General features: G+C 43.1%; 1 protein-coding gene across 1 annotated transcript in view; it reads left to right on the top strand.

Moving 5' to 3' along the window:
- The window catches only part of aig1 (androgen-induced 1 (H. sapiens)), a 109,048-nt gene that overhangs the window by 25,542 nt on the left and 55,574 nt on the right, over positions 1 to 27,932 (top strand). Inside the window, exon 4 of the mRNA XM_069936109.1 lies at positions 21,986 to 22,101. Within this exon, the coding sequence (XP_069792210.1) occupies positions 21,986 to 22,101 (116 nt within the window). The remainder of the gene's footprint in view (positions 1 to 21,985; positions 22,102 to 27,932) is intronic.

Raw genomic sequence — 27,932 nt, 5'->3', positions numbered from 1 at the left:
TTGTGAGTGAGGAAAGGTTTGAAAGCTTGCAGAGGAATCTGGATCAGGAGGAAGTCAGGGGAACACAACCTAGACATTATCAAGGGATCAGTAGTAGAAAGGATCAAGAACTTCATATTCCTGGGTGTCAACATCTTCAAGGATCTATCCTGGAACCTCCACGTTGATGAAGGCTCGCAAGCGGCAATACTTTGTGAGATGTCTGAGGTGGTTTGGTATTTTACCAAAGACTTTCGTGAACTTCCACAGATGTACTGTGAAGAACATTCTGGCTGGTTGCATCATTACCTGGTATGGAGTGTAAGGTAAAACATCATGAGATGGGAATGTGTAGGGAGTTACCCTGTACAGGGCTGTAACAAGAAGGGGAGGTGTCCTTGTACTCCTGTTAGGTAAAACATCATGAGATGGGAATGTGCAGGGCTGTAACAAGATGTGAATGCATCCTTGTACTTACAAGATAAGAGAGACATTGATGGATTGAGAGGCAGGAAGCTAGCAGGGAAAGGATAGCAACAGTTTTAGTCATTGGACAAGTAATGATATGATGATGTTCTAAGCACATATCCAAGGGTATAAAAAATCACCATTTTGCTGATAACGGCAGAATGCATTCTCCGACTAACATGGTTAGTCGCAAGTGTTACAATCCGGTAATAAAGAACAAAGAACCCTGATTTCGACTCAGTCTGGTGTTTGTCTCACTCATTCATGAACAAAGCAGACCTAACAGGAGCCACAACTCTCAGGTGTAACAATATTAATATTTTGGGAGAATTTATAAGATATAGAGTAGGTCACATACACATACACATTTTAAAGCAGATCTTATTTGAAGGAATGAAGAATTCACATTGCAAGATCTCTGGAGAATGTAAGCACTTTTCACAAGTAGGTATTAATTGAACTGACGTCATAAAATGCTTGACCATTATCTTGCTGGAGTCATGCTGTCTATCAGTACCCTTTCTGTAAAGTGCTCATAGAAAGGTCACTCCTGGATTTTGTTTATCTAACAACAGATGGGAGCAGAAGAAAGAACTCCTGTTGTTTGCTGGAGAAAGTGGGGGTTTTGCAAGACATGAGTCACATGCTCTCTTTGCAATTTGAGTTGGAAAAGAGAGAGAGTTGAGTTAACAGCTAAGTCAGTAAGTGTGTGGGACACTGACAAGTAACTGAAAAGACCAATCCCGGGAAAACTGTTTGAAACTGATAAAAACAAGTTCCAGAGCAGTAGATGGCTGGATGTGCTATCTGTCTGATGTTTCTCTTGAAATAGAGGAAGGAATGGATCTCTGTGGTAGCTTGAAGAAAGAGGTTACCATCTTGAAGACCCTGATGAGGCAATTTTCATCAATGAGACCCTGAGGTGACTAGAGGTGGTACCTCATTTATGGAAATCCTGGAGCAACAAATATCTCTCTCTGCAAACCCTACAAGAACTTTCCTGAGCAGTAAACATTTACCTTTCAAGTACCAAGCCTAGTGAACTTTATACATGTTAAATTCTGTGCAAAGTATGGTGATTGCCTGCAACCAGAGGACTTGGAAGAAGGAGAAATGAGATTGAACTGTGAACCAAAGAACATTTCTTGAATTTACACGCACATGACATACACGTGCGCTTAGAATGAGAAGGGGGTTAATTTGGGTTAGTTAAGTATAGAGTTAAGTTCAAGTTTGATTCTATTTTCATGTTTGAAGTTGATTAAAAAGAACTTCTGTTTTAAAAGCCACTTGTCTTGGTGAATGTCTATTGCTGCTGGGTTTTGGGGTCCTTTGGGCTCGTAACACAGGACAAGAAGAAACTCCAGAGGGATGTTAATTCAAGCACCAGACTTCACTACATTGACGACATCGATATGAGGCAGTGATCTAAAAAACCAGCCTCTATCCTCAAAGACCCCCACCCCCCAGGCCATGCCGTTCACTATTGTTGTAATTATTATTTTATTTTATTTTATTTTTTGTAATAATGTTGTAATATGAATGTTTGCTCTATGACGTTGCTGCAAAACAATGAATTTCACATCTTGTTCGTGACAATAAACCCTGATTTATTGAAATTTTGACCATTTAACTACACGAAGGATATCAATAAGATTGAAAGAGATAGAGAAGATTTACTAGAGTGTTGCCCGGACTTCAGAAACTGAGTTACCAGCAAAAGTTAAACATATTAGGACTTTATTCCCTGGAGCAGAGAAGAATGAGATGAGATTTGGTCGAGGTATTTAAAATTATGAGGGGGACAGACAGAGTAAAGGTAGGTTGGCTTTTTCCACTGAGGATAGGTGAGAGACAAACCAAAGGACATGGGTTAAGGGTAAAAGGGGAGAAATTTTGTGGGAACATGAGGCAGAATTTCTTCACACAGAGAGGTGGGAGTGTGGTACAAGGTGCCAGTGAGCTGAGTTTTAAAATTTAAGAAAAAATTTGGACAGGGAGGGGTATGGAGGGATATGGACTGGGTGCAGGTCAGTGGGACAGGAAGAAGAATAGTTTGGCACAGACTAGAAGGGCCGAAGAACCTGTTTCTGTGCTGTAACGTTCAGTGGTTCTATTAGTGGAGGTAGTGCAATGACATACAGTCACCACATTTGAAAGGCACGTAGATAGACTCTAATATAGGCAAGGCACAGAAGATACCTTTGTTGTGTAATAAATACACAGAATTCATCAGCCTTTGCTTGCAATAAAGGAATAGAATGAGGCATCACTAGCCTAGCCCAGTGTCCCCACCAATAAGATAAGCTTAAGGAAGGTAAAATGGTTAGCATGGACATGGAGGGCTGAAGGGCCTCCTTCATTCTTTGACATTCTTTGTTTAGTGTAATGGTTAGCAGGACTCCGTTACAGCACCAGTGACCTAGGTTCGAATCCCACCTCTGTCTGTAAGCAGTTTGTGCGTTCTCCACGTGACCTGCACGGGGTTTCCTCCGGGTGCTCCAGTTTCCTCAAACATTCCAAAGACATGAGGGAATAACTGGTCACGTGCATGTATTTGGGCAGTGAGGGCTCATGGGCAAGAAGAACCTGTCACCGTGCTGCATCTCCAAAAAGATACCAATGAATAAAGCAATGACCTTCATGAAAAGACTAACCAAGTATTATTTGTGAAGGTTCCATTGTTGTAACATAATTCTATATTTAGAATGCAACATATATGAAATTCTTTAACTTTATTTGCCTTAAGGAAGAAAGAGAGAGTCACCACTTTGTCAAGCGCCCCTCTCAGAAATAAGGACATGGTGAGGAACGAATTCACAGCTTCTGGTTTGCAAGGCCAGTGCTCTGACCACTGAGCTATCAGAATCATTAATGCAATGCAACAGTTTCTCTGAGAGACCCCTTTGAGAATATAAAGGCAGGGATATGATATGGAGGCTTTATAAGACCTCACTTGGAGTATTGTGAGCAGTTTGGGGCTTCTTATTTAAGAAAGGATGTTGGAGAGAGTTCAGGAGAAGGTTCACAAGGATGATTCCAGGAATGAAAGGGCTATCATATGATAAACTTTTGACAGCTCATGGAATTTAAGAGAATGGGGGGGGTGGGGGAAGGGGGGAAATCTCATTGAAACATTTTCAGTGTTAAAGGCCTGGTCAGAGTAGATGTATAAAGGCTGTTTCCCATGGTGGGAGACTTAAGGATAAGAGGGGCACAGCTTCAGGATTGAAGGGCGTTTGCCAGAACAGAGAGGAATTTGTTAAGGATAAGAGGGGCACAGCTTCAGGATTGAAGGGCGTCTGCCAGAACAGAGAGGAATTTGTTAAGGATATGAGGGGCACAGCTTCAGGATTGAAGGGCGTCTGCCAGAACAGAGAGGAGTTTGTTTTGCCAGCGGGTGGTGAATCTGTGGAATTTTTTGCCACAGATGGTTGTGGAGGCCGGGTCATTGGGTGAATTTAAGGAAAAGATTAGCCAGGGCTTCAAAGGTTATAGGGAGAAGGCCGGGCAGTGGTGTTGAGTAGGAAAATGGATCCGCTCATGATGAAATAGCAGGGCAGGCTCGATGGGCTGAATAGCCTACTTCTGCTCCTATGTCTCATGGTTTTAAAATAAAGGTCCCACTTGCTCATGAGATCCTTTTGATGTTCAGCCACAGAGTTATCTTCTGACAGCACTGAGACAATCTCTGACCGGACTTGCTGATGTTTATTTTCATTGCAGTGATCTTAAACTCCACTTCTTGTTATTTACAAAAAGGAAAAAAAAAATCCATTCATGCCAAATCTTGACTTGGGAATCTACATCAGCAGTTGGAAACTCTCTTTTCCTGGCCAGAGCTGGGGTCATGCCGAGGTTTCCTGAATTTAATGAAACACAAAAGTCTGCAGACGCTGTGATTGTAGTAAAAACACACAGAAAATGCTGGAGGAACTCAGCCGGTCTGTCAGCATCCATAGGAGACTAAATTGTCAACATTTCGGGCTTGACCCCTTCTTCAAGGAATGAGCGGAACAAGCCGGAAGCAGGAAATCTCAGAATTCAGACTGTGCCGGCCGGGGGAGGAATCCAAGACCACACAAGGGGTTTATTGGGAGAGGTGAGAATTGATTGTGTCTATGCGAAAAGAGACAGGGAAAAGGGAGAGAGACAGAACTGCAGGACGATGATGAGAGGAAAGAAGTGATGTGAGAGGAAGTGGGGGGGGGGGTGTTTTAATGAAAGCCGGAGAAATCGATGTTAACGCTATCTGATTGGAGGGTGCACAGCCGAAAGACGAGCTGTTGTTCCACCAATACGCTGGTGGTCTCAATCTGGCAGTGAATGGCAGACATGTCAACAAGGGGATGGGATGGGGAATTGAAATCAATTTAACTTCAGCCGGGTGCATCCTTCCAGACATTCCAAGGAACTTCCAAATAGTTCAAACTGAAAACACGCTGATGACAGAGTGCAAGGCTCCACTCTGTTTCCTGCTTCAAAGTGTGACATGCAGATAGACAGTTGAATGTGAAACAGTCATAGGCCCTTCAGCCCATTGCCACTGTGTCAGCCCTTTGAGAAGAACACTGACATTCTCCACTGAGGTTGGGTGAGACAAGAACTAGACAACATGTGTTAAGGGTAGGGCACTGAGGAGTGCAGTAGAATGGAGGAACCTGGGAATACAGATACATCATTGCTTAAATGTGGCATCACAAGTAGAGCTTTTGACATAATGGCCTTCATAAATCAAGGTATTAAGTACAGGAGATGGGACGTTATGGTAAAGGTGTGTAAGGCATTGGTGGAGCTGAATTTGGAGTATTGTGTGCAATTTTGGTCACTAACTACAGGAAAGATATCAATAAGATGGAAAGAGTGCAAAGAAGATTTACTAGGATGTTGCCCAGACTTCAGGAACTGAGTTACAGGGAAAGGATAAATAGGTTAGGATGTTATTCCCTGAAGTGTAGAAGAATGAAGGGAGATTTGATAGAGGTATTTAAAATTATGAGGGGGGGGGTAGAAGGAGTAAATACAGGTAGGCTTTTTCCACTGAGGATAGGTGAGATTCAAACCAGTGGACTTAGGTTATGACTGAAAGGGGAAAAATTTAGGGGGGAACATGAGGGGGATCTTCTTCACACAGAGAGTGGTTTGAATATGGAACGAGCTGACAGATGAACTGCTGAATGCAGACTCAATTTTAACATTTAAGAAAAGAATTGACAAATACAGGGAGGGATGGAAGAGATATGGAGGGCTATAGACTGGGTGCAGGTCAGTGGGACTAGGCAGAATAAATAGTTTGAAACAGACTAGAAGGGCCGAAGGGGTCTTTTTTTCTGTGCTGTGATGTTCTATGGTTCGACAGCAAGGGTGAAAGCTAAAATGTTTAAAGAGAACATTAGAGGTACCATTACAAGCCCAGAGGACCCCAAAACTCAGCAGCAATAAAAATTCACCAAGACAAATGGTCACTTAATCAAAAGTTGCTTTTAATTAACTTTAAACATGAAAACAAAATTACACTTTATCTTATCACTATTGACTTAACTAACCTAACTTAACCCCCATCTAATTGTAAGCGCACATGTATGTAATGTGTCTGTAAGTTCAGAAAAGTTCTTTGATTCACAATTCAATCTCACTTCTCAATTCTCCAAGTTCACTGGTTGCAGGCCATTCTTATACTGTGCACAGAATTTAACATGTATAAAGTCCACTAGGCTTTGGTGCTTGAAAGGTAAATGGTTACCGCTCAGGAAGATTCTTGTCGGTTTTCAGAGAGAGATTTGTTCTACATTTACTTCCACCAACCACTTCAGTGTCTTGCCGAAGAAACTTGCCCCATCAGGGTTTTCCAGATGGTAACCTTGTTCTTTCAGGTCACCACAGATTTCCTTCTTTATCTCTTCTTCCACACACAGAGAGAAAGCCTGTTTGAGTCTCTCTGCTTGTAAAACCACATGACCCTCTTAGAACAGCAAGTTCCACTCCAGATAATATGTGGATCCGACAAGCTCTTTCATCTGTTGCCTTTTTGTAAACAACAGTCCATTAGTGAAGTCTCTTGGGCACTCTCCAAAACTCTTGCAAAGGCTGTGGGGCCGATAGGTCTAGCATTAACAGAGCTCCAGTATTTTAATTAAGATCTGTTTTAAAGTGTTTGTATGTGACCTACACTAACAAACCTTACCCCAATATATCTCCCAAAAACTTATAGATTATATACTCTGCCACAGGACATCTTCACACAGAGAGTGGTGAGAGTGTGGAAGGAGATGAAGTTCTGAATAGAGAGCTCAATTTTGGCATTTAAAGAAAAATTGGATCAGTAAATGGATGGGAGAGGTATGGAGGATTATGAACCAAATGAAAGTCAGTTGGATCAGGCAGAATCATAGCTTTTTTAAAAGAAATTAGACATACAGTACGGTAATAGGCCATTTTGGCGAATGAACCAGTGCTGTCCAATTACACCCAATTAACCTACAATTCCTGGGACATTTTGAACAGTGGGAGGAAACCAGAGCCCTCAGGGAAAACCCTCACAGGCATGGGGATAATTTACAAACTCCTTACAGACAATATGGGATTTGAATTCCAGTCTCAATTGCTGGTGTTGTAACAGTGTTGTACTAACTGCCACGACAACCTTGCCACCCCTAGTCTGGCACAGATTGGATGGGCTGAAGGGCCTGTTTCTTTGCTGTTAGGTTCTCTGGTTCTCACTGCGTAATTAGTTCCACTCTCCTGTGTCTTCAACACAATCTATGCTCATTGCTTCTTTCCTGCCATTCGTCTTTGCAAAGCTCTTTGCGAATGTGTTCCCATCACCTTTTGAGGCAGTAAATGTCAGATCGCATCCACGCACATAAAGAAAACCTTTATCTTTAGCTAAATTTCCTGCCCTTCATTTAAGACCTTGGACAGACATCATGGAAAGCAAGAGACATTCAGTGTTTTGGGCCTGTGCCCTACTTCAGGGATGCTAATGTTTGAGTAGACATCCTTCTTCCAAGTTGCTGTGCTGCATCACCTGCTGAGTTCCTCCAGCTCTTCTGTGTTCTGTGCTAGTTCCCCAGTGTCTCCATGTTTCTTTTTCTTTTCTTTGGCTTGGCTTCGCGGACGAAGATTTATGGAGGGGGTAAAAAGTCCACGTCAGCTGCAGGCTCGTTTGTGGCTGACCAGTCCGATGCGGGACAGGCAGACACGATTGCAGCGGTTGCAAGGGAAAATTGGTTGGTTGGGGTTGGGTGTTGGGTTTTTCCTCCTTTGCCTTTTGTCAGTGAGGTGGGCTCTGCGGTCTTCTTCAAAGGAGGCTGCTGCCCGCCAAACTGTGAGGCGCCAAGATGCACGGTTTGAGGCGTTATCAGCCCACTGGCGGTGGTCAATGTGGCAGGCACCAAGAGATTTCTTTAGGCAGTCCTTGTACCTTTTCTTTGGTGCACCTCTGGCCAGTGGAGAGCTCGCCATATAATACGATCTTGGGAAGGCGATGGTCCTCCATTCTGGAGACGTGACCCATCCAGCGCAGCTGGATCTTCAGCAGCGTGGACTCGATGCTGTCGACCTCTGCCATCTCGAGTACCTCGACGTTAGGGGTGTGAGCGCTCCAATGGATGTTGAGGATGGAGCGGAGACAACGCTGGTGGAAGCGTTCTAGGAGCCGTAGGTGGTGCCGGTAGAGGACCCATGATTCGGAGCCGAACAGGAGTGTGGGTATGACAACGGCTCTGTATACGCTTATCTTTGTGAGGTTTTTCAGTTGGTTGTTTTTCCAGACTCTTTTGTGTAGTCTTCCAAAGGCGCTATTTGCCTTGGGGAGTCTGTTGTCTATCTCATTGTCGATCCTTGCATCTGATGAAATGGTGCAGCCGAGATAGGTAAACTGGTTGACCGTTTTGAGTTTTGTGTGCCCGATGGAGATGTGGGGGGGCTGGTAGTCATGGTGGGGAGCTGGCTGATGGAGGACCTCAGTTTTCTTCAGGCTGACTTCCAGGCCAAACATTTTGGCAGTTTCCGCAAAGCAGGACGTCAAGCGCTGAAGAGCTGGCTCTGAATGGGCAACTAAAGCGGCATCATCTGCAAAGAGTAGTTCACGGACAAGTTTCTCTTGTGTCTTGGTGTGAGCTTGCAGGCGCCTCAGATTGAAGAGACTGCCATCCGTGCGGTACCGGATGTAAACAGCGTCTTCATTGTTGGGGTCTTTCATGGCTTGGTTCAGCATCATGCTGAAGAATGTTTACCTCCATCTTAAATCTCTGCCCTAAACTTCCTATTCCCTGTCCCTCGGTAAAGACACAAGAATTCCATAGAGCAGTGCGAGGAGGTTCAAGACTCTTTAGCGTTGCTGCTACAGAGGGTGAGTTTGTTGTCCTGGCACCACTTGTCCCACTTCACTTTGGTGCAAATCAATTATAGCGCCAGCAACGTGGGTTCGAATCTGGTGCTGTCCGTAAGGAGTTTGTACGATCTCTGCATAACCAGCATGGGTTTCCCCTGGGTGTTCTGGTTTCTTTCGTCCCTACAAACACATATGGGGTTAGTAGGCTAATTGGGTGTAATCGGTCAGCACAGATTTCAATGACCTGAATAGATTTCTACTGTCCTGTAAATAGATTTAAATTTAAACTCTTCATCATCTGAGGTCCTGCCTATGGAGAGGGCATGACCTAAGAGCTTGTTGCGGGAGTTGGAGCGGAGTTCTTTTGGGTTGGATGAGGAGTGCAGCAAATGACTGAGTCTACAGCCTCGTGGACTACGTGTGTGAACCGTGATCAAGGAGGAAGTGTGGCCACTGATCCTCATTGATTGTCATCTGCAGGACAGGTCATCGTGGATCCTTTACGGAGGCCATTGAGGAGATAGATCAAGCTGAATTTAAGGCTCGACTGAGGAAAATGAGAGGAGATCTCATTGAAACATTTCGCATGTTGAAAGGCATTTAAATTTTTTTTTAACTTTAGTCATACAGCACGGATACAGGCCATTTTGGACCGTGAGTCCATGCCACCCCATTTACACCCCATTTACCCTGGTACATTTTGAACAGTGAGAGGAAACCAGAGCTCCCAGAGAAAACCTATGCACACCCACGGGGAGAACGTAGAAGTTCCTTTCAGAGATCTTGGGATTCGAACCCTGGTCTGGTCCTGATTGCTAGCGCTGTAAAGATGTTGTGCTAACCGCTACGCCAACCATGCCGCCCTCGACAGAGTCGATGTAGAAAGGTTGTTTTCCATATTGGGAGAGTCTCAGTCAAGAGGGCACAACTTCAACATTGAAGGGCATCCACTTAGAACAGAGATGCAGGGAAATTTCTTCAGCCAGAGGGTGGTAAATCTGTGGAATTCGTTGTCAGGAGGTTGTGGAGGTCGGGTCATTAAAGCAGAGATTGAGAGGTTCTTGATTAGCCAGTGCATCAAAGGATATGGGGAGAAGGCCGGGCAATGGGGCTCAGTGGGAAAATGGATCAGCTCATGATTGGATGGTGAGGTAGACTCAATGGGCTGAATGGCCTATTTCTGCTCCTAAGCCTTATTGTCTAATGGTCTCATGGACTGAGGTTGGGTGATACAAGATTGAGATGCCAATGGTTAAGGGTGAATGGTGAAATGTTTCAGAGAAGCATTGGGGGAAACCTCCTCACGCAGAGTGTGGTGAGAGTATGGAACGAGCTGCCAGCTGAAATGGTGAATGCTGGCTCGATCTTGACATTTAAGAAAAGATTGGACAGGTTTGGTGATACGACCACCAGCCTACTGCAGGGGGCGATCTCTGTACCTGCAGGAAGACCACCAAGGAGGCTGACTCCACCTGGCCGGCTGTCAATCAGCCGACCTGAATATAGATCTGAGTCGGCCCCTCCTGAGCCAGTCACACGGGAGCTACTGAAGCATAAACTGGTGTTCAGACTTTTATCTGAATAAAGCCTGTTCTACGGTCTTTTCTTGCTGCTAGCTCAGGACACCACAACAGGTACATGGATAGGAAGGGTATGCAGGGCTATGATCCAGGTACAGATAAACGAGACTAAGTAGAATTATAGTTCGGCTCAGACTAGATGAAGGGCCTATTTATGTGCTGTAGTGTTCTATAGTTCTAAACGTATTTCCAGCACTTGGCCTTCTAAATCCAGACAAATGCTCTCAGCAACTCTGCCTCAACCACTTCCTAAGGCAGTATATTCCAGGTGTCCGCTGCTGTCTGGGGGAAAACGATTGTCCTCTAATCCCCTCGACATCTTCTAATTCCTGATAATTCCTCAGTTTGATTTCCCACCCAGGTTTCCACTCCCTGCCAATTCGACGGCAGGTTTGCCGTGTACCTGCTCTCTCAGCACAGTCGGTTCCGACCACAAGCCGTTTGTCACGTGAGCAAAATTGGCTACAGGGCTTCCGTTTGTTTCTACCACTGCTGCCGGGGTGGCTCAGACAGAGCCCAAATGAAGAAGGCAGGGTTTTTGCAACAGACAGTTTCATTTTCTCCGCCGATGTGCGCAGGATAGCAGAAACCAAGTGCTTAGGGGTTCCAGAGCACTCGTGCCCTTATTTGGCTTCCTTCTTGTTTTGTTTGCTAGCAGTGCAGCCCGCTACAAGGAAGCCACAGGGATTTCCGTGCCCGAGTGAGACACGAAACAAACACACAAAGGGTGTGCTTGCCTTTTTGAATGCTTGCTCTTGTACACCAGATAATAATTGCAGATAATAATCAGACTGTGCGGTTGTCTGAAGACATCAGGAAATTCTACAAAAAGAGGTTTTGAGAGCAGATGTGTGCAACGTGAGTGGCGCAATAGCAGTAAAGGAATTGGCAGACAGAAGGAAGTAATAGATTTTGACTTTCTTGGAATGGATTCACTGGAAGAGTCTCAATGGCAGAACATTATTTTTCATTTAAATAACTTTTATTGTTCGCTCTTTGCCAACTTTCACCTCTCTTTGAATCGAATTGTTTTATTTTTTATTGCCGTGTGTATCTTCCAATACTCCAAACCAGCCAATTCTCAACCTTTGTTTTTTGGCTATGGATCGCCTTAGGATTGTGCTCAACGTTTACGGGCCCCCTTCCCTGTGAAGCAGTCAAGTTAAGTTGGTTTCTTCCTTTCTTCTCTCCCACTCCCTACAGCACATTTCTCTCCCTCTTCCTTTCTTCTCTCCCACTCCCTTCAGCACATTTCTCTCCCTCTCACATAATCTAAATACTCTTTTTTTATGTTTCGTGTAGCTGGTCGGAGAGAAGTAGGGAAGAAACCAAATCTTGACTGCTTCAGGAGGCAGTTTAAGGAGGCCCATAAACTTTGAGCAGAATCCTGGGGTGGGGGGGGGGAAGGGGATTATAACTGAAGAAAGGTTGAGAATGGCAGCTCTAAACCAACAAACAGCAATCTGATGGATGAACTCAGTGGATCAAGCAGTGGGAGAGAGAGAACAGTTTGACCTTCTGGGGTGGAACCCTTCTTGAAGACCCACTTTGATGAAATTTCAACTCTTCCTTCTATCCCATTGATGCTGATCGACCCACAAAGACCTCCAGCAGATGGTGTCAAGCTTCAGATTTCAGTGCCCACTGTCTCCTGTGACTCGAAAGCAGCGAGTGGGTTGTAAATGAGGGATGGGCGTTCATAAGAAATTCAGGAGAAACATCTTCCCCAGAGAGCTGAAGATGTCAGACCTCATTCCCATAGGGCAACGTGGAGATGAATGATATGGATATACTTAACATAGAAACATAGAAACAAAGAAGATAGGAGCAGGAGTAGGTCATTCGACCCTTCGAGCCTGCTCCGCCATTCAACGAGATCATGGCTGATCTTAAAGTTCAGTACCCCGTCCCCGCCTTCTCTCCGTAACCTTTAATACCCTTATACTGAAGAAATAGATCTAATTCCCTCTTAAATATATTTAATGAACCTGCCTCTACTGCCCTCTGTGGCAATGAATTCCACAGATTCACCACCCTCTGGGTCAAGAAATTCCTCCTCATCTCGGTCCTAAATGGTTTACCTATTATCCTCAAACCATGGCCCCTGGTTCTGGATTTTCCCATCCTTGGAAACATCCCATCTGCATCCATCCTGTCCAGTCCTGCCAGAATCTTCTATGTTTAAGGGAGAGATGGACATGGAAGCCAGAGTAAAATTTAAAAAAAATTGGGAAGAGATTTCCAATGACCATTATATCGTGGGAAAAGGCCTTATTCTCCCTATCCCATTTCCCGCACTTGTCTTGTAGCCTTTGATGCCATGTTGTTTCAAGTTCTCATCTGTTCTGGGACTATCTGCTCCCACCACCCCTCAATTGCACAATCCAGTCTAAACCACCCTTTGGCTAAAAAGATTCTTCTTTCCTTTGGGGCGGCATGGTGGGTGTAGCGGTTAGTGCAACACCTTTACAGAAGCAGCAATCAGAACCAGGGTTCGAATCCCGCGCTCCCTGTGAGGAGTTTATACATTCTCCCCGCGTCTGTATCGGTTTTCCCCAAGGGCTCCGGTTTCCTCCCACCATTCGAAGAGTACTGGGGACTTGTGGACTGCAATGGCCTGTTACCATGTTGCATGTCTAAATTTTAAAAATATTTTAAAATTTGAGTCCCTGCTAAACCCCTTGCCCCTTATCATGATCGTGTGTTTTCCAGTTATCTTTGAGAAAATGATCTACTTTATCTGTGCCCCTTAATGATGTTCTTGAGGTCTTCCCTGCTCAAGACAAATAAGTGCAACTTGTTGACTCTCCTCTGCATCTTCTCAAGTCCATTCATATCCTATAACAGGCATTCTCAACCTTATTTTGGCTATGACCCCCTTAGGACTCTACTCAAAGTTTATGGGCCTCCTTCCCTAGGAATCAGAGAAGTTTAATTGAATTCTTCTGTACTTCTCTCCTACCGACTAAAATTTAACGTTCAGATTTATTGTCAGAGTACATACACGATATCACATACAAACCCCGAGATTCTTTTTCCTGCAGGTGGGGCAGAATTTCTACTTATTGATAGTCCAAAAACCTGGATTCAAGGAAAAATATGTAGACAAAAGAGAGAAATGTAAGCAAAGAAATTGACTGTGCAATGCAGAAAATAAATATTTAATAATAAATGATGTGCAAAGTTACTCCTTAAATGAGTCCCTGATTGGGTTTGTTGTTGAGGAGTCTGATGGTGGAGGGGGAGCAGCTGTTCCTGAACCTGGTGGTGTGCAAGTCTTGTGGCCCCTACATCTCTTTCCTGACGGCAGCAGCGAGAACAGAGCATGTGCTGGGGGCTGTGGATCCTTGATGATTGTTGCTGCTCTCTGGCGTCAGCGTTCCCCGTAGATGTTCTCAGTAGTGGGGAGGATTTTGCCTGTGATATCCTGGGCTATGTCCACTATCTTTTGGAGGGTTTTATGCTCAGAGTATTGGGCTCCCCGTCCTAGTCCGTGTGCCGGTCAGCACACTTTCTAGAAATTTGCCAGGATTTCTGATCTCCTACCAAACCTCCACAAACTCCTGAGGAAGTAGAGGCACTGACGTGCCTTATTCACGAAGCCATTGGTATGTTGGGTCCAGGAAAGATCCTCCGGGTTAGTGTCTCCTAAAAACTTAAATTTGCTCACCCTCTCCACCCCTGATCCCCCAATGATCACTGAATTTTTCTTTTCGTCATTATCTTTCATGCCTGTGGTAAACCATTGTTATGTATAATTATCTGATCCAGCATGCTTATTGGCCGGTTGTACCAGTGGCTCCTCCCCACAGGCTCCTGTGTAAAGGTGGCTGTTCCACAGCCTTCTGCCACTCAATGCAGGACAACCAAACAGAAAGGAAGTGAATTAAAGCCTATTGGTTTCTCCACCATAGTCTCCTGAGTGATTAATGGTGCGTCAACGCCTTCTTAAATCGAAGCTAAGCAAATGCACGAAGCCCTGTAGATGGAGCTGGAGCTTCCCCATGTGGTGAAACGATGGCCAGGTTTTGGAGACAGCTGCTGACATCTGACATTGATGTTCGAATTTCAACATGAGCCAGCAGGGGCGAGTGTTTGATGATGAGTTGACTTTCATTGCCGCAGACTTAACAAGCATCGGACCTTCCATTGACCAACCTCTTCAATTCCACACCCCGTTCCCAAACTGCAATGTCTGTCCATGGCCTCATGGACTTGCAACTTGAGGCCACCTGCAAATTGGAGGAATGACACTTAATGTTCCTCCTTGGCACCCTCCATCCAAACAGCATTAACATCAACACTTTCTGTTAACCCCCTCCCCCCACTCAGAGACTCCTCTTTTTCTATCCCTTGGTCCTCCTTTTCTCCAGCGCCCCTTCCCTGTTTTCTCCTAGCAGGGAGCTATTATGAACCCTCTTCACCATCACCTCAGCTTTTTCTCTTCTTCCCTCTCATCTGCATCCATCTACTTTGTAGCTCTTATCGGCAGAGTGGGCGCCAGAAGAGATCTAATTGGGGGGCATTAGGGCCATTCGAGAACTCACTCAGAAGGGGGTGGAGTGGGTGCCGTCACACTTCCCCCTCCCTCCGTGCGTGATTAAAGTGTGTGGAGATGAAACCACGTGATTCATTTTGGTGACATCCCCTCTGACGGCGTCACCCAGTGGGGTCCGCAACTCCTAGTGACACTTGTGCTGCGGGGGAGGGGGGGGTGAGGGGGCACAATAACTCATTTTGGGGGGGGGGGGCCATGGCCCACAAATGGCCACTCATGACGCCGAGCCAGCTTAACTGTTTGCTTGTACTCCTCCCCCTGCCCATTCTTCGTGACATCTTCCTTCTCCCATCTTTTTATTCAGGCACTTGTCTGCTTTTGCTTACACCTGTTCAAGGTCTCAGGCCCGAAACATTGGTCACCCTTCACTTCCTATGGATGTTATGTGACCTGCTGAGTTTCTCCAGTGCTTTTGTGTGCTTCAAGTTCATGTTTATCATCCGTTGGTGAAATGGCATTCTTCGGTCCTCTGTGCAAGGCACTGCAAACACACAGGCAGACCCAACACATATGCAGACAAACAATACATATTGTTATGGGCCTTTTGGACTGTGGACTTCGGTTACTTGCCTTCGGTTAGTGGCGCCTTGTTTTTTATGTTAAGTCAGTGTTTTATGCCTTTTCATGTAAGTTTCTTTATTTAAATGGTCAATGTGTTTTTGTTTTTTGGTTGTTTTCTGTTGAGGTGGGGAGGGGAGGGAATAAAACCAGCCTGAGCAGAAGAAATGTCTATGTACTTGATGAATATGATTGCTCTACTGATCGTTGGAACTGTCTGTATTTGGAAAAATTATAAATAAAATATTCAGAAAAGTCTGCTGGGATCTCTGTGTGACTTGTGGTGCAGCGGAGTTGAGCTGTACAGACAGAGAGAATGGAACGTTCAGAACAGCAGTTGGAACGGCTGAGACCAACCAAGAGAGCTATGTGGAGTGACATATGCCTCATAAGACAATGAAGGGTTTTAAAAAACCACAATTTGAGAACAGAAGGAAGTCATCTTAGGAGGCCTTGAAAAGGGATGCGTAAGCTTACGGCAACTCAACATCAGTCGTTTCTCTCTCCGATGTTCAGTACAACGTCCTTTTTGACATTCAATTGGGGGAACTGAATTTGGACGTCGAGCTTTGGGGTTGAATTCTGTGGTCTGGGTTTTATTGTGGATTTTTCTCTCTTTGAATATTGGGCACAGACTGTAATCATCTGGGTTATTTTTACATACACACTGATTCTAAAGATATGATATTTGTTGTAGGTACATAGTGGGGCTGCTCTAATTGGGTTAGACATTTACGTTTTTTGCCGGGGAAGGGTAGTTAATTGATTCTGTATCCATAATAAGTTTTTTGATTGATTCATTAATTACGTAGGGGAGGGAGGTCGGGAGGGAAGTAAAGGGGATAGGATTAACACGTATTCTGTGTTCATGCTTTGTTGAGTCTGTAAAAATCAAAAGCAAAACAGTCAAAGAAAGAAATTAATGGTCATTTAGAGTTAAAATTTAACCCTTATGAATTGCATCTTCTCTTGTTGCTAGTTTGAGGCAATAACATTATGCACAGTTGGTCTAATTAAATATTAAAATCCCAGCATCTACATACTTTCTTGTACAACAACAAACATTGAATATGACTTTCCATTGGGATTAAATGTTGGCCATTCTTTCTGAGATCTCCAGATAATCCCTGAGAGGCTTTGAGTCCATAAGTCTTTGCTTATAATGCCGGCCATTTCCCATTGAAATTACCTTGCTCATCCCTTGTCAGGATCAGAATTTATTGTCTTGATTTATTTGTCATGCAATTCGTTGATTTGCGGTAGCTTTCTTGGGCATTACAGGTGCAAACGCCGCTTTTAAGTTACATTTCTATAAATACACGATTCAAGAAGTAGGTGCAGAAGAAGAGATAAAAGTGAGGTTGTGTCTGTGTTTCGTTGTCCATTCAGAAATCTGATGATGGATGGGAAGAAGCTGTTTTTGTACCATTGGGTTTTCATCTTCAGGCTCCTGGACCTCCTTCCTGATGGTAGCAGTGTGAGGAGGGCATGGCCTGGGTCATTGAGGATAGAGGCTGGTTCCTTTAGACACCACCTTAATGGAGCGAAGACTAAGACCCATGATGGCGCTGGCCAAGTTCGCAACACATGGTGGAGTTTCCCCTACCATGACTTAAGTCATGATTTTTGCATGCCTCCTTTATGTAGAGATGTGGTAGCGATGGCCTCTGGTGACTTTTCAACAATACTCAAACCTTATCCTCCATGAATGGTCTTCACAGAAGGGTGCATTCCATTCAGAAAAGTAACCCGAAGGTTAGAAAGTCAGTAACTCTAAAATATTTGTCAGGGACCCATCTCACTCCAGTCTCTTCTCCCCCTTCCATTGGGTAGAGGTTACATGAAGTTGAAACTTATGTGGTGGCACGGTTGGCATGGCGGTTAGCGCAACACTGTTACAGCGCCAGCAATCAGGACTGGGGTTCGAATCCCGTGCTGTCCGTAAGGAATTTGTACATTTTCCCCACGTCTGCATGGGTTCCCCGGGGGCTCCGGTTTCCTCCCACCATTCAAAACGTACCATTGGTGTAGGTTAATTGGGTGTGAATTGGGCGGCATGGACTCATGGGCTAAAAGGGCCTGTTACGGTGCTGCATGTCTAAATTTAAATTTAAAAGTTTTAAAAACATGAAAATTAAAAAAATTTAAATTTAAAAACAAAGCTTCAGATTTGACATTATTTACTTTCCTGCTGTTAGCAGACTCTTAAATGGACCCCTCATTGGTAAAAGATGATGCTCTTGCACTTTTATCTCAACTTTTGTCCATGCTCTGCACGTTTCACTTACAGTAACACCACATTGTGCAATTTTGTTTTTATATTTTGCATGACCTGCCAAACGTAAAGACAGGTTGACTTGCTTGGTGAGCACATAAGACAAAGCTTTTCATTTTACTCTATCTCAGTACATGTGGCAATAAACTGTTCAACTCAAAGACATGGTCATGATCCTTTACCAATGGTGGGCATTGGTTAAAAAAATGGTGGTACTCCCTGAGCTGCTGCAGACCTGTGTGACAGAGTATATAAATATGTTTTTTGGGGAGATAAATTGGGAAATGTTTGTTAGTGTTGGTCATATACACTTTAAAACAGATCTTATTTAAAATACTGGACTTATGCTCGACATAGTGGCTTATCATACCTTTATGGAAGAGCTTTGAAGAGTGCCCAAGAGACTTCACTAATGGATTGTTGTTTACAAAAAGACAACAGATGAAAGATCTTGCTGTTCTAAGAGGGTCACGTGGTTTTGCAAGAAGAGAGAGAAACAGGCTTTCTCTCAGAGAGGGAGAGAGAGAGAGAGAGAGAGAGAGAGAGGGAGGGAGAGACAGAGAGACAGAGAGAGAGAGAGAGAGAGATCAGTTCTGCAGTGCTACTGTTCAGCAGCAGCTGGGATTGGAAGAGGACAAGCCGGCAAGCTTGTGGAAAAACCCCATTTGGATGACAGGTTGTAAGTTCTTAGTTCAGCCTGGTCAAAGCCCTTGTGGTTCATGCAAGAGGAGAGGATTGGTTGTCTAATGTTTCACTTGGAATAAGATAAACTAAAAGGAACTCTGTGGTGTGCTGAAAGAAAGAGGTTATCATCTGGAACACCCTGATAGGGCAAGTTTCGTCAGCATGACACTGGAGTGGCTGACGGAAGTAAATCAGTTGTGGGTGTCCTGGAACAACAAATCTCTCTCTGAAAACTGACAAGAACCTTCCTGAGCGGTAACCATTTACCTTTCAAGCACCAAAGCCTGGTGAACTTTATCAATGTTAAATTCTGTGCACCGTATAAGAATTGTCTTCAACCAGTGAACTTGGAAGAAGGAAAACTGAAATTGGACTGTGAATCAAATAATTTTTCTGAACTTACACACAGATTACACACACACACACTTAAAATTAGAAGGGGGTTAAGTTAAGTTAGTTAAGTCAATAGTGTGATTTTGATTTCATTTTTCGCAAAACAGATCAACATCCGCATAGAAACGGGCTAACTTGAGTTTGGATGTGTGCATTCTGTGTACCACTTTAAATTGTAATAAACAGCACCTTGCACAAAATGAAGAATCTTTGGTCAAACTAAGAGTGGAATATCAATCCTCATCTGAAAGAGATATATTAAGTCAATATACTTCCCGCAAAGGTTTGATTAGGTATTTGACAACATTCCAAATCTCCACATCCTTCTTGAAATTAGTGTCTCACAGTTGCCTCGATGTGCTGGCTCCAAGAGATTTCTTCCTATATATGTACTTTCAGGGTCTTAGACTATAAGATATTGGATCAGAAATACACTATTCATCCCATCAAACTTGCCCTGGCATTTAATCATGACCAGATCCATTTTCCCACAACCCCACTGCCCGGCCTTTTTCCCCCATAACCTTTGATTCCCTGGCTAATTAAAAACCTATAATTCTCCGCCTTAAACTCGCGGTGTACCTGTGCTGAAGGTCAGCAAGGAGGAGCCAATGTTGCTGATCTGCATTGATTGGGGTCTGCCAATTGAATAATCGAGGATCCACTTGAAGAGGGATGGACAGAGTCATGGATCCTTGAGGTTGATTGGAACGAGAGAAGTTTGATAAAATGAAGAAGGGGTCATCAGTCATATATCTTGACATACTATGGACACAGCGAGACCTGCTGAGTTTCTCCTGCATCTCTGTGGTTTTACCCTGAAGTTGATTATTAGCTTTTCTGGTATGACGGTGTTAAACGTCGAGCTGTACTCAATGATCAACAGCCTGACACAGGAAGGTAAAGACGTGTGAAAGATAAGAGATGGGTTTAGGTGAAGCCAGGAAAGAAAAAGGAGTCCAGGAACGACCACCCTCCACTACACATCAACAACTCTGTAGTGGAGAGAGTGGAGAGCACCAAGTTCCTTGGAGTTCACTTAACTAGTAACCTACCACGGACACTCAACATCTCCTCACTTGTCAGGAAGGCACAACAGCGACTGCACTTCCTGAGAAGACTGAAGCGGGCAAGGCGACTGGCCACCATCATGTTAACTTTCTACAGGAGCTCTATCAAAAGCGTCCTGACCAACGAATCACAGCGTCGTACGGTTGCTGCAGACAAATGGATCGGAGGTCAATCCACAGGACAGAGTGGCAGAGAGGATCACTGGAGTCCCCCTCCCCCCCTTCCCCACCAACCTCCGAAGAGGAGATGGAAAGCCATTAAGGACCCTTACCACCCTGCACACACAGCATCTTTCTGCTGCTCCAGTTGGGGAAGAGATAGAGGAGTATCAGATCCAGCACCACCAGGCTGAGGAACAGTTTCTTCCCACAGTCAGTGAGAAAGTTGAACGACCCAAGGAACTGCTCACACTCTCCAACTGAGACTCTCATATGTACAAAGCAGATATTTATGTATTTATCTGTGTAGATTAAACATTCATCCTGCATATGTATTGTTTGTCTGTATGTGTGTTATGTCTGGTTGTGTGTTTTGCACCGAGGACCAGAGAACGCTGTTACGTCAGGTTGTACTTATACAATCAGATGACAATAAACTTGACTTGAAGAGAAATGCTGCCCGAATTTGCCAGCCAATAGGAAAAATGATGGGATGAAGATTTGAGCAAATTTTGGATTGAATTTCCAAAACTTTTTGTTTCTTTTTCTTTAACATTTGCAGTTTTCACTCTGACATTGCTTCACAGGCTTTAAAACAGCTTAATTGCCCACCTCCACCCTTAATGTCAGCCAGCAGTGTGAATACAGTATAATTACTACCTATACCCTGGGTGAGAAGAACCTTCAGAATCAGAATCAAGTTTATTGTCATGAACTTTGTTGTTTTGCAGCAAACAGTATTGTCCTTTACAGACGCAAAAATAGCTACAAATTACCTTTCCCTAAATGCACTATTTAAAAATAAATAATTAGTACATAAGACGAGAAACTAGTGAGGTAGTGTCTGCGGTTCATTTTGCATTCAGAAATCTGATGGCGGAGGGGAAGAAGGTCTGTTCCCTGAACTGGAGACCCGCTTTCCTTCTCCTGACCTGCTGGCTGCCATGTTTGTCAAAATCTGCAGGGGATAATTACACAGAAACGCTGCAGGAACTTAGCCTGTCTTGCAGCATGCATCGGAGGTAAAGGTACATTACCAACGTTGCGGGCCTGAGCCCTTCCTCAGGCCAGTTGGTCTTGCAGATTCCATAGGAGGTAAAGATATATTACTGACATTTTGGGCCTGAACCCTTCCTCAAGGTATCTGAGATACTTTAACTTTAGACATACAGCATGGTAATAGGCCATTTCAACCCATGAGTCCATGCTGCCAGTTACACCCAATTAATCTACACACCCCCATACATTTTGAACACTGGGAGGAAACTGAAGCCCCCAGAGAAAACCAATGCAGTCACAGGGAGAACCCCGGTTCTAATTGCTGGTGCTGTAAAGGCATTGCACTAACCGCTACACCAGCCATGCCACCACAATACTGGAGGAACTCAGCCAGCCTCGCAGCATCCATATGAGGTCAAGATTATTACCAATGTTTCGGGCCTGAGCCCATCGTAAAGGTATCTGTGCAACTCAGCTGGTCTTGCAATCCCCATAGAAGGTAAAGGTATGTTACCGACATTTCTGGCCTGAGCCCACCATCAAGGCATCTGAGAAGCTGGAGGAACTATCCGGTCTCGCAGAATCCATAGGTTGTGGAGAAATGATACCAATGTTTAGGTCCTGAGCTCTTCCTCAAGGTAAGGGTTCACACTTGAGTTTCATACATGAGTTTTAGCTCTGCTGTTTCACTTGGCATCAATAACAGAAGAGAGGTCCCTCAAGACGTGGGATCACACAGCTCTATAATGAGCTGTCACCTCAAAGACAGTGTGAAGTATCTGACTGAAGCAGATTCAAAAATCACCTCTTTGCAAAAAGAAGAAAAATTGAAGCTCACTTTTCTGCAATTATTCAAGGCAGTCATATTTATTACTTTTCACTCTCAGCATGCTACATATTTTTAAATTTTGTTTTTTCCTCTTGCAGCACACCACAGTCCTGCCCTTCATCCTGATTGAAATGAGGACAACTTATCATAATTATCCCCACAGAAAGGCTGGCCAGGCGGCAGTTAGCTTCTTTTCCACTGGATATATTCTATGGTAAGTAGCTCTACTTAATGACACCACGGTTGAGTCATCCGCTGCTATATTTGGACACAATAGATGTCATCACTGGTGTGCTTCATTCAAACTGGAATCTCAATTACAGATGCATCTTCAACCTTAAGGATGTTTTAGTAACCTGCTGCAAAAATCAAGAAGCAACTGTTACTATACAACTATATTTAACCTTCCAAATTTAACGCCGGCCTGTCTTTGCAAGCCCCCTAGGATGACCCTAAAGTCCTCTGCTATTAACAATTCATTTTCAAGCACCTTGTCTCAGGCAGACTTAAGTGCAAATCATCGTATCCATCGAAACACGGGCATTGGAGAGACTGAGCGCAGATTGGGAGGTCGCTTCGCTGAGCCCTTTGCTCCATCCGCACCAGTGTCAGAGACCACCCTCCCACACTCGCATGTCCTACAATGGCCTTCTGTTCTGTTCCACCAAGCCCACCTGCAAATTGGAGCAACAACACCTGATTTTCTGTCTGGGCCCTCTTCGGTCAGATGGCATTTCTGGTTTCTGCTAACCTGCTCTCCTCTTCCCCCTTCCCCTCCCCTTTCTAGTTCCATATAACCATATAACAATTACAGCATTGAAACAGGCCAACTTGGCCCTTCTAGTCCATGCCAAACACTTTCTCCCACCTAACTGCATTGACTTACATTCAACCCATAACCTTCCTTTCCCGTCCGTATACATATCCAAATTCTCCTTAAATGCTAATATCAAGCCTGGCTCTGCCACTTTGTCTGGAAGCTCATTCCACACACCCACCACTCTCTGAGTAAAGAAGACCCCCCTCACGTTTCCTCTAAAAATTTTCCCTCAAACTCTCAGTTCATGTCCTTTCGTTTCTATCTCCCCCTTTCTTAAAGGAAAAAGCCCCTCCATCAACCTCTCATAATTTAAAATACCTCAATCAAATCCCCTCTCAACCTTCTACACTCCAAACAATAAAGATCTAACTTATTTAACCTTTCCCTTTAACTTTCTCCTCCCTCCTTTCCACCTCCCTTCACCCAGCCATCCTTCCTCCCCTTGATCCCTGCTGTCCCCTCCTTCCTTTCTCCACGTATCACCTCCTGCCATTGTGGTTGGTGAGGCATGGAGGAGGTGGGCAATGGATGCTGGGAGCTTGGCCAAGGGCACTTGGAGGCAGGAAGTCAACATTGACGCCCAGCCAAATTAACCCAACGGTCATTGTGAGAGAGACACAAAGGGACACAGGTGCTCGAACTTGGGGAAGACCAAGAATCATGGCAGGAACTCAGTAGGTCAGGCAGCATCCATGGGTAGAAATGGTTGGTATACATTTTGAGTCCAAATCCTCCATCAAGCAGACCAGAGATCTTTCTCCTAAGTAACATAAAAAACAAAGAATTTGGAATTGATTTGGAGGATGCACAACAAAGATTTGTTAAGATAGCCCTAGCCGTAGCAAAAAAATGTATTATGTCAACCTGGAAATTGGAAGATAATTTGAAAATACAACAATGGTATATAGAAATGAATAAATGTATTCCATTAGAAAAAATAACACATAGTTTAAGAAATAATATTGAAATATTCGAACAAATATGGGAGCCTTACATTAAATACAATAGCGAAAACCTACCGGGGACAAACATTACCTAAGTTGATGGAAGGAGAAGGAAAGAAAAGAATGGACTCAGTAGAATTTCTGGTGTATTTTTGTTGAATGACAACATTGACTGACTGGTTTAATGCAACCTAGATTGTATACCTAAAATGGATGAGAGGGGGGTGGTGGGGGGGTGGCTTGGGAGGAGGGAGGTGGGGGGGGGGGGAGAAAAAGTCACTGTATATGTGTGAAAAAGAAAAAGTGTATATCATGGCTAATGTGATTTATGGTGTGAAAAATAAAAAATTAAAAAAAAAAGCAGACCAAATCACTTTATTCCCAAATTAGGTTGGGCTTCTGCCTTTAAAATAAAAAATGTGTTTCAAAAATCCCCCAGGGTGTTTTATAGTCAATGGAATACCTTTTAAATGTTTGAAGAGTGGAGTTGAAAAGGATAGTAAATCAGCCATGGTGGGGCAGATTCAATGGGCTAAATGGCCTCGTTCTGCTTCTATGTCTCAGGGTCAGTGCAGTACTCCTGTGTTTCATTAGTTGTGTACAGTTTTTTTTTCGCACTACAAATAAGTGGTAAATCTGCCTGGCCCACAGGAAAAAGAATCTCAGGGTTACATGTGATCTCATATATGCATGCACTCTGACGATAAATTTGAAATCTCAATTTCAGTCCCGGGGAGGGAAGGTTGGTCAAGGGTTGTCCTCGTCAGTCTGGTACTGGGCTCAAGATACAGTTCAATGAAGAGATCAAACCCGAAACTTTGGTTCTGTATCTTTATCTTTGCCATATAAAGTACACAGTTTGGCCTTGTGAGTTTCTCCAGCCTTGTATTTTTACTTCAGTGTCTCCACAGCAATCTGATCCTTCCCACCTTATACCCATAACCTACTATTTTTCTTCCATCCATGTACCTGGCTAAGAGTTTTTTTAAAAATGTCCCTATTGTTCCAGCCTCCACCACCACCCCGGCAATGTATTCCAGGCACCCATCACTCTTGGTGTAAAGAAAGGACAATCTCAGGGCAGAAGCGGAGACACAAAGGTGCGGCCATTCCATTCATCAGAGATCGTTACCCTGGACACTGTATCTCAGTATCAGAATCAGAATTTATTGTCATGTAGAAATCATGTTTGGTGGCAGCACCCTAGGGCAAACATACATATTATAACCATCTTGCAATATTACTATATAAAAATAATTGTCCATGAAAAGTCAGGTAGTGTCTTTGGTTCATTGATTTATTCAGAAATCTTTTATTGATTTAGTAAAGAGAAATATTACATGCTAGTCTCAATTAGTGGTTCTCAACCCTTTTTTCTTTCCACTCACATCCCACTTTAAGTATTCCCTCTGCCATCGGGGCTCCGTGATTAGTGAGGGATTGCTTAAGGTGGGATGTGGGTGGAAAGAAAAAGTTTGAAAACCACTGTTTTAAATGTACCTTATGGACTCGTTATGTGCACGGTTTCAAAACTCCAAAGGAAATGGGCCAATAACATTTTTTTTATCAGGCAAAAGATTTCAGTCACAATGGGGTCTAGAGCAGTGACTCAACCTTCCCTCCCCACCCGCATCCCACCTTAAGCAATCCCTCACTAATCCCAGAGCACCGATAGCCTAGGGATCACTTAAAGTGGGATGTGAGTGGAAAGGAAAAGGTTGAGAACCTCTGGCTACATATTAGTTAGATAACATTTATAAATGCCGTACAGAATATGAATCATTAAGTGAAATCACTTATAAATGTATAAATATACATTGTCTTGTACATAATGCTTGAATAAAATAGAAATTCCCTCATAAAAGCTTCACCTCATATTCTAATATTACGACAGTCATCGTTGGTTATCTAATTGAAATAATCTCTTCTAAATGGAAAAATTTTAAAAAGATAAAGAAGAAATAAAATTGTAAACCTATATCCCCGCACACCCACTCATCGCGCTCACCAGCAAATAACGTAAAGAACTAAGTCTCAGCTCTCGGACATTGGACAGGGAACACCCAGAGCACCCCCGCCTATGTATTCAAATTGTGATCATAGTCCATGAAAGGGCCCCGTATCTTATCAAACTCAATCTTTATCTCTTTAATGTTATATCTGACTTTCTCCAAACTCAAGCAAGACATAATGTCCTGTACCTATTGCATAAGAGTTGGTTCCATTTCATCAAAATTGATCATATTGGCCATTAATGAAGTAAAAGCTACTATTCCTTTTTGAATTAAGTTCAAGGAAATATTTTCCTCGAAAGAATAGCCAAACAAAGCAATAAAATGGCACGGCTCCAACTTAATTCTAAGAATCTCTGATAAAATTTGGCAGAATTTTTCCCAAAATTCTTTTAGTTTTGGACATACCCAAAACATATGAATCAGAGAGACTACAAAGATTTTACGTTTATCACATCGTGGATCAACATCAGCATAAAAATGAGATAGTTTAACTTTGGATATATGTATTCTATGTGCCACTTTAAATTGTATTAAACAATGTCGTGCACAGAAAGAAGTATTGTTAATCAGATCAAGCGTGCTGTCCCAGTCTTCATCTGGAATTGATGTATTCAAATCTCGTCCCCATTCATTCTTGATTCCTTTCCCTGAACATATCTTAGATCCATCAGGTTATCATAAGTAATTGCTATCAACCACCATGAGAAAACTTCAAATCAAAAAGTAACTCAAGGACATTTCTTTCAGGAATCCAAGGAAACTTAGAAAGTTTAAACTGAGTAAAATGCCTAATTTGTAAATATCTAAAAAAAATCTGTTAGGAAGGTTGAATTTAACTGTTAGTTGTTCAAATGAAGCGAAATCACCTCAAATGTACAGATCCCTAAAACTTGTTAACCCACTCCTTGAAACCTGAATCTAAGCGAGAGGGTTGGAAAAAGATGATTCTTCGTAATAGGGCGAGCAAGAGAAGCATTGAGATGGCCAAAGGATTGCCTACATTTTCTCAACCCATGTCTCATTATCTGTCAGTTTTGAAAAGTAAAAGGGTAAAGATGAACCTCAAACTGCCAACATGGCTAAAGTTTTAGAAAAACTCAGTTCTATTTCTACCCAAGAAGGATGATCGACTGAGGTTTCAAAATAGCAATAATAAATTTCATATATTGACTACCCAATTGTAATACAGTAAAACCTCATTAGAACACAATAGTTGGGGTCCAAGATTTCATACCGCGTTACAGCCGAGTCGCGGAACTGATGCATATAGGGCAGAGTGCCCACGGATAATCAAACCCAAATATTACCATTTTTTGAAGGACCCGCTATCTATAACAAACAACTTCAATGAAAGAAAGCAAGTTTTTGTTATAATATTGGGATTCTGAATTTTAATCAACTTATTTAACAGAAAAATGGAATTTTTCCCAATATTTTCCTTCAAAACGACCACTTAAAAGGAGCCGCCATTACAGATAAAAGCGATATATAACGTGGGCGCTGATTGGCCCGGGGGAATCTTAACAAGGGCATCTCCATTTTTATCGACCAATCAACCAATCAAAAGCTCCATACTGTTGAATTCTTGGGCAAACTAACTGGATCTATTTCTTATTTTAAGGCTCCAAATTCAGATTCTACTTATAATATGGGAAATGGACATTTATTAGGAAGTGAGTTCAGTAACCTATGAATAACAATATAAGAACTCAAGTTGAGACTACAATCCTTTTTTCCATCCATCTATCTTTCAAATTTTGCAAAGTTTGGGGTCCACGGACACCCGCGCTATAAGTGATTCCGCGGATTAACGAATCACGTTCTAACAAGGTTTCGGTGTGTCTAAAATTTGGAAGAGATAAGTCCCTATTCCTTTTGGTCCTTTGAAGTTAGGCCTTGTTTATATGGGGCTGTTTACCTTACCATATACAATGAAATAATGAATCCCATGAATTAAAATAAGATTTAGGAATGAAACTTGGTAAAGGTTGAAACATATACAAAAATTTAGGTAAAATGTTCATTTTAATTACATTAATATGACCAATTATTGTCATATGTAAGAAAAACCATCCCGACAACAACTCTTTAGTTTGATCAATTAAACCTGAAATATTTTCTATCAACAAGTTTTTACAGCTTCCTGTAATTGTGATTCCCAAATATTTGAATTGGTCTTTAACTATTTTAAAAAGGAAATTAGCATAGATTGTGGAAGGCCCTTTTATAGGGAGTAGTTCACTCGATTAAAATTTATTTTATACCC

The sequence above is a fragment of the Narcine bancroftii genome, chromosome 4, assembly GCF_036971445.1.
Source record: "Narcine bancroftii isolate sNarBan1 chromosome 4, sNarBan1.hap1, whole genome shotgun sequence".
NCBI classification, from domain to species: domain Eukaryota; kingdom Metazoa; phylum Chordata; class Chondrichthyes; order Torpediniformes; family Narcinidae; genus Narcine; species Narcine bancroftii.
This window is presented reverse-complemented; position numbering and strand designations above follow the sequence as displayed.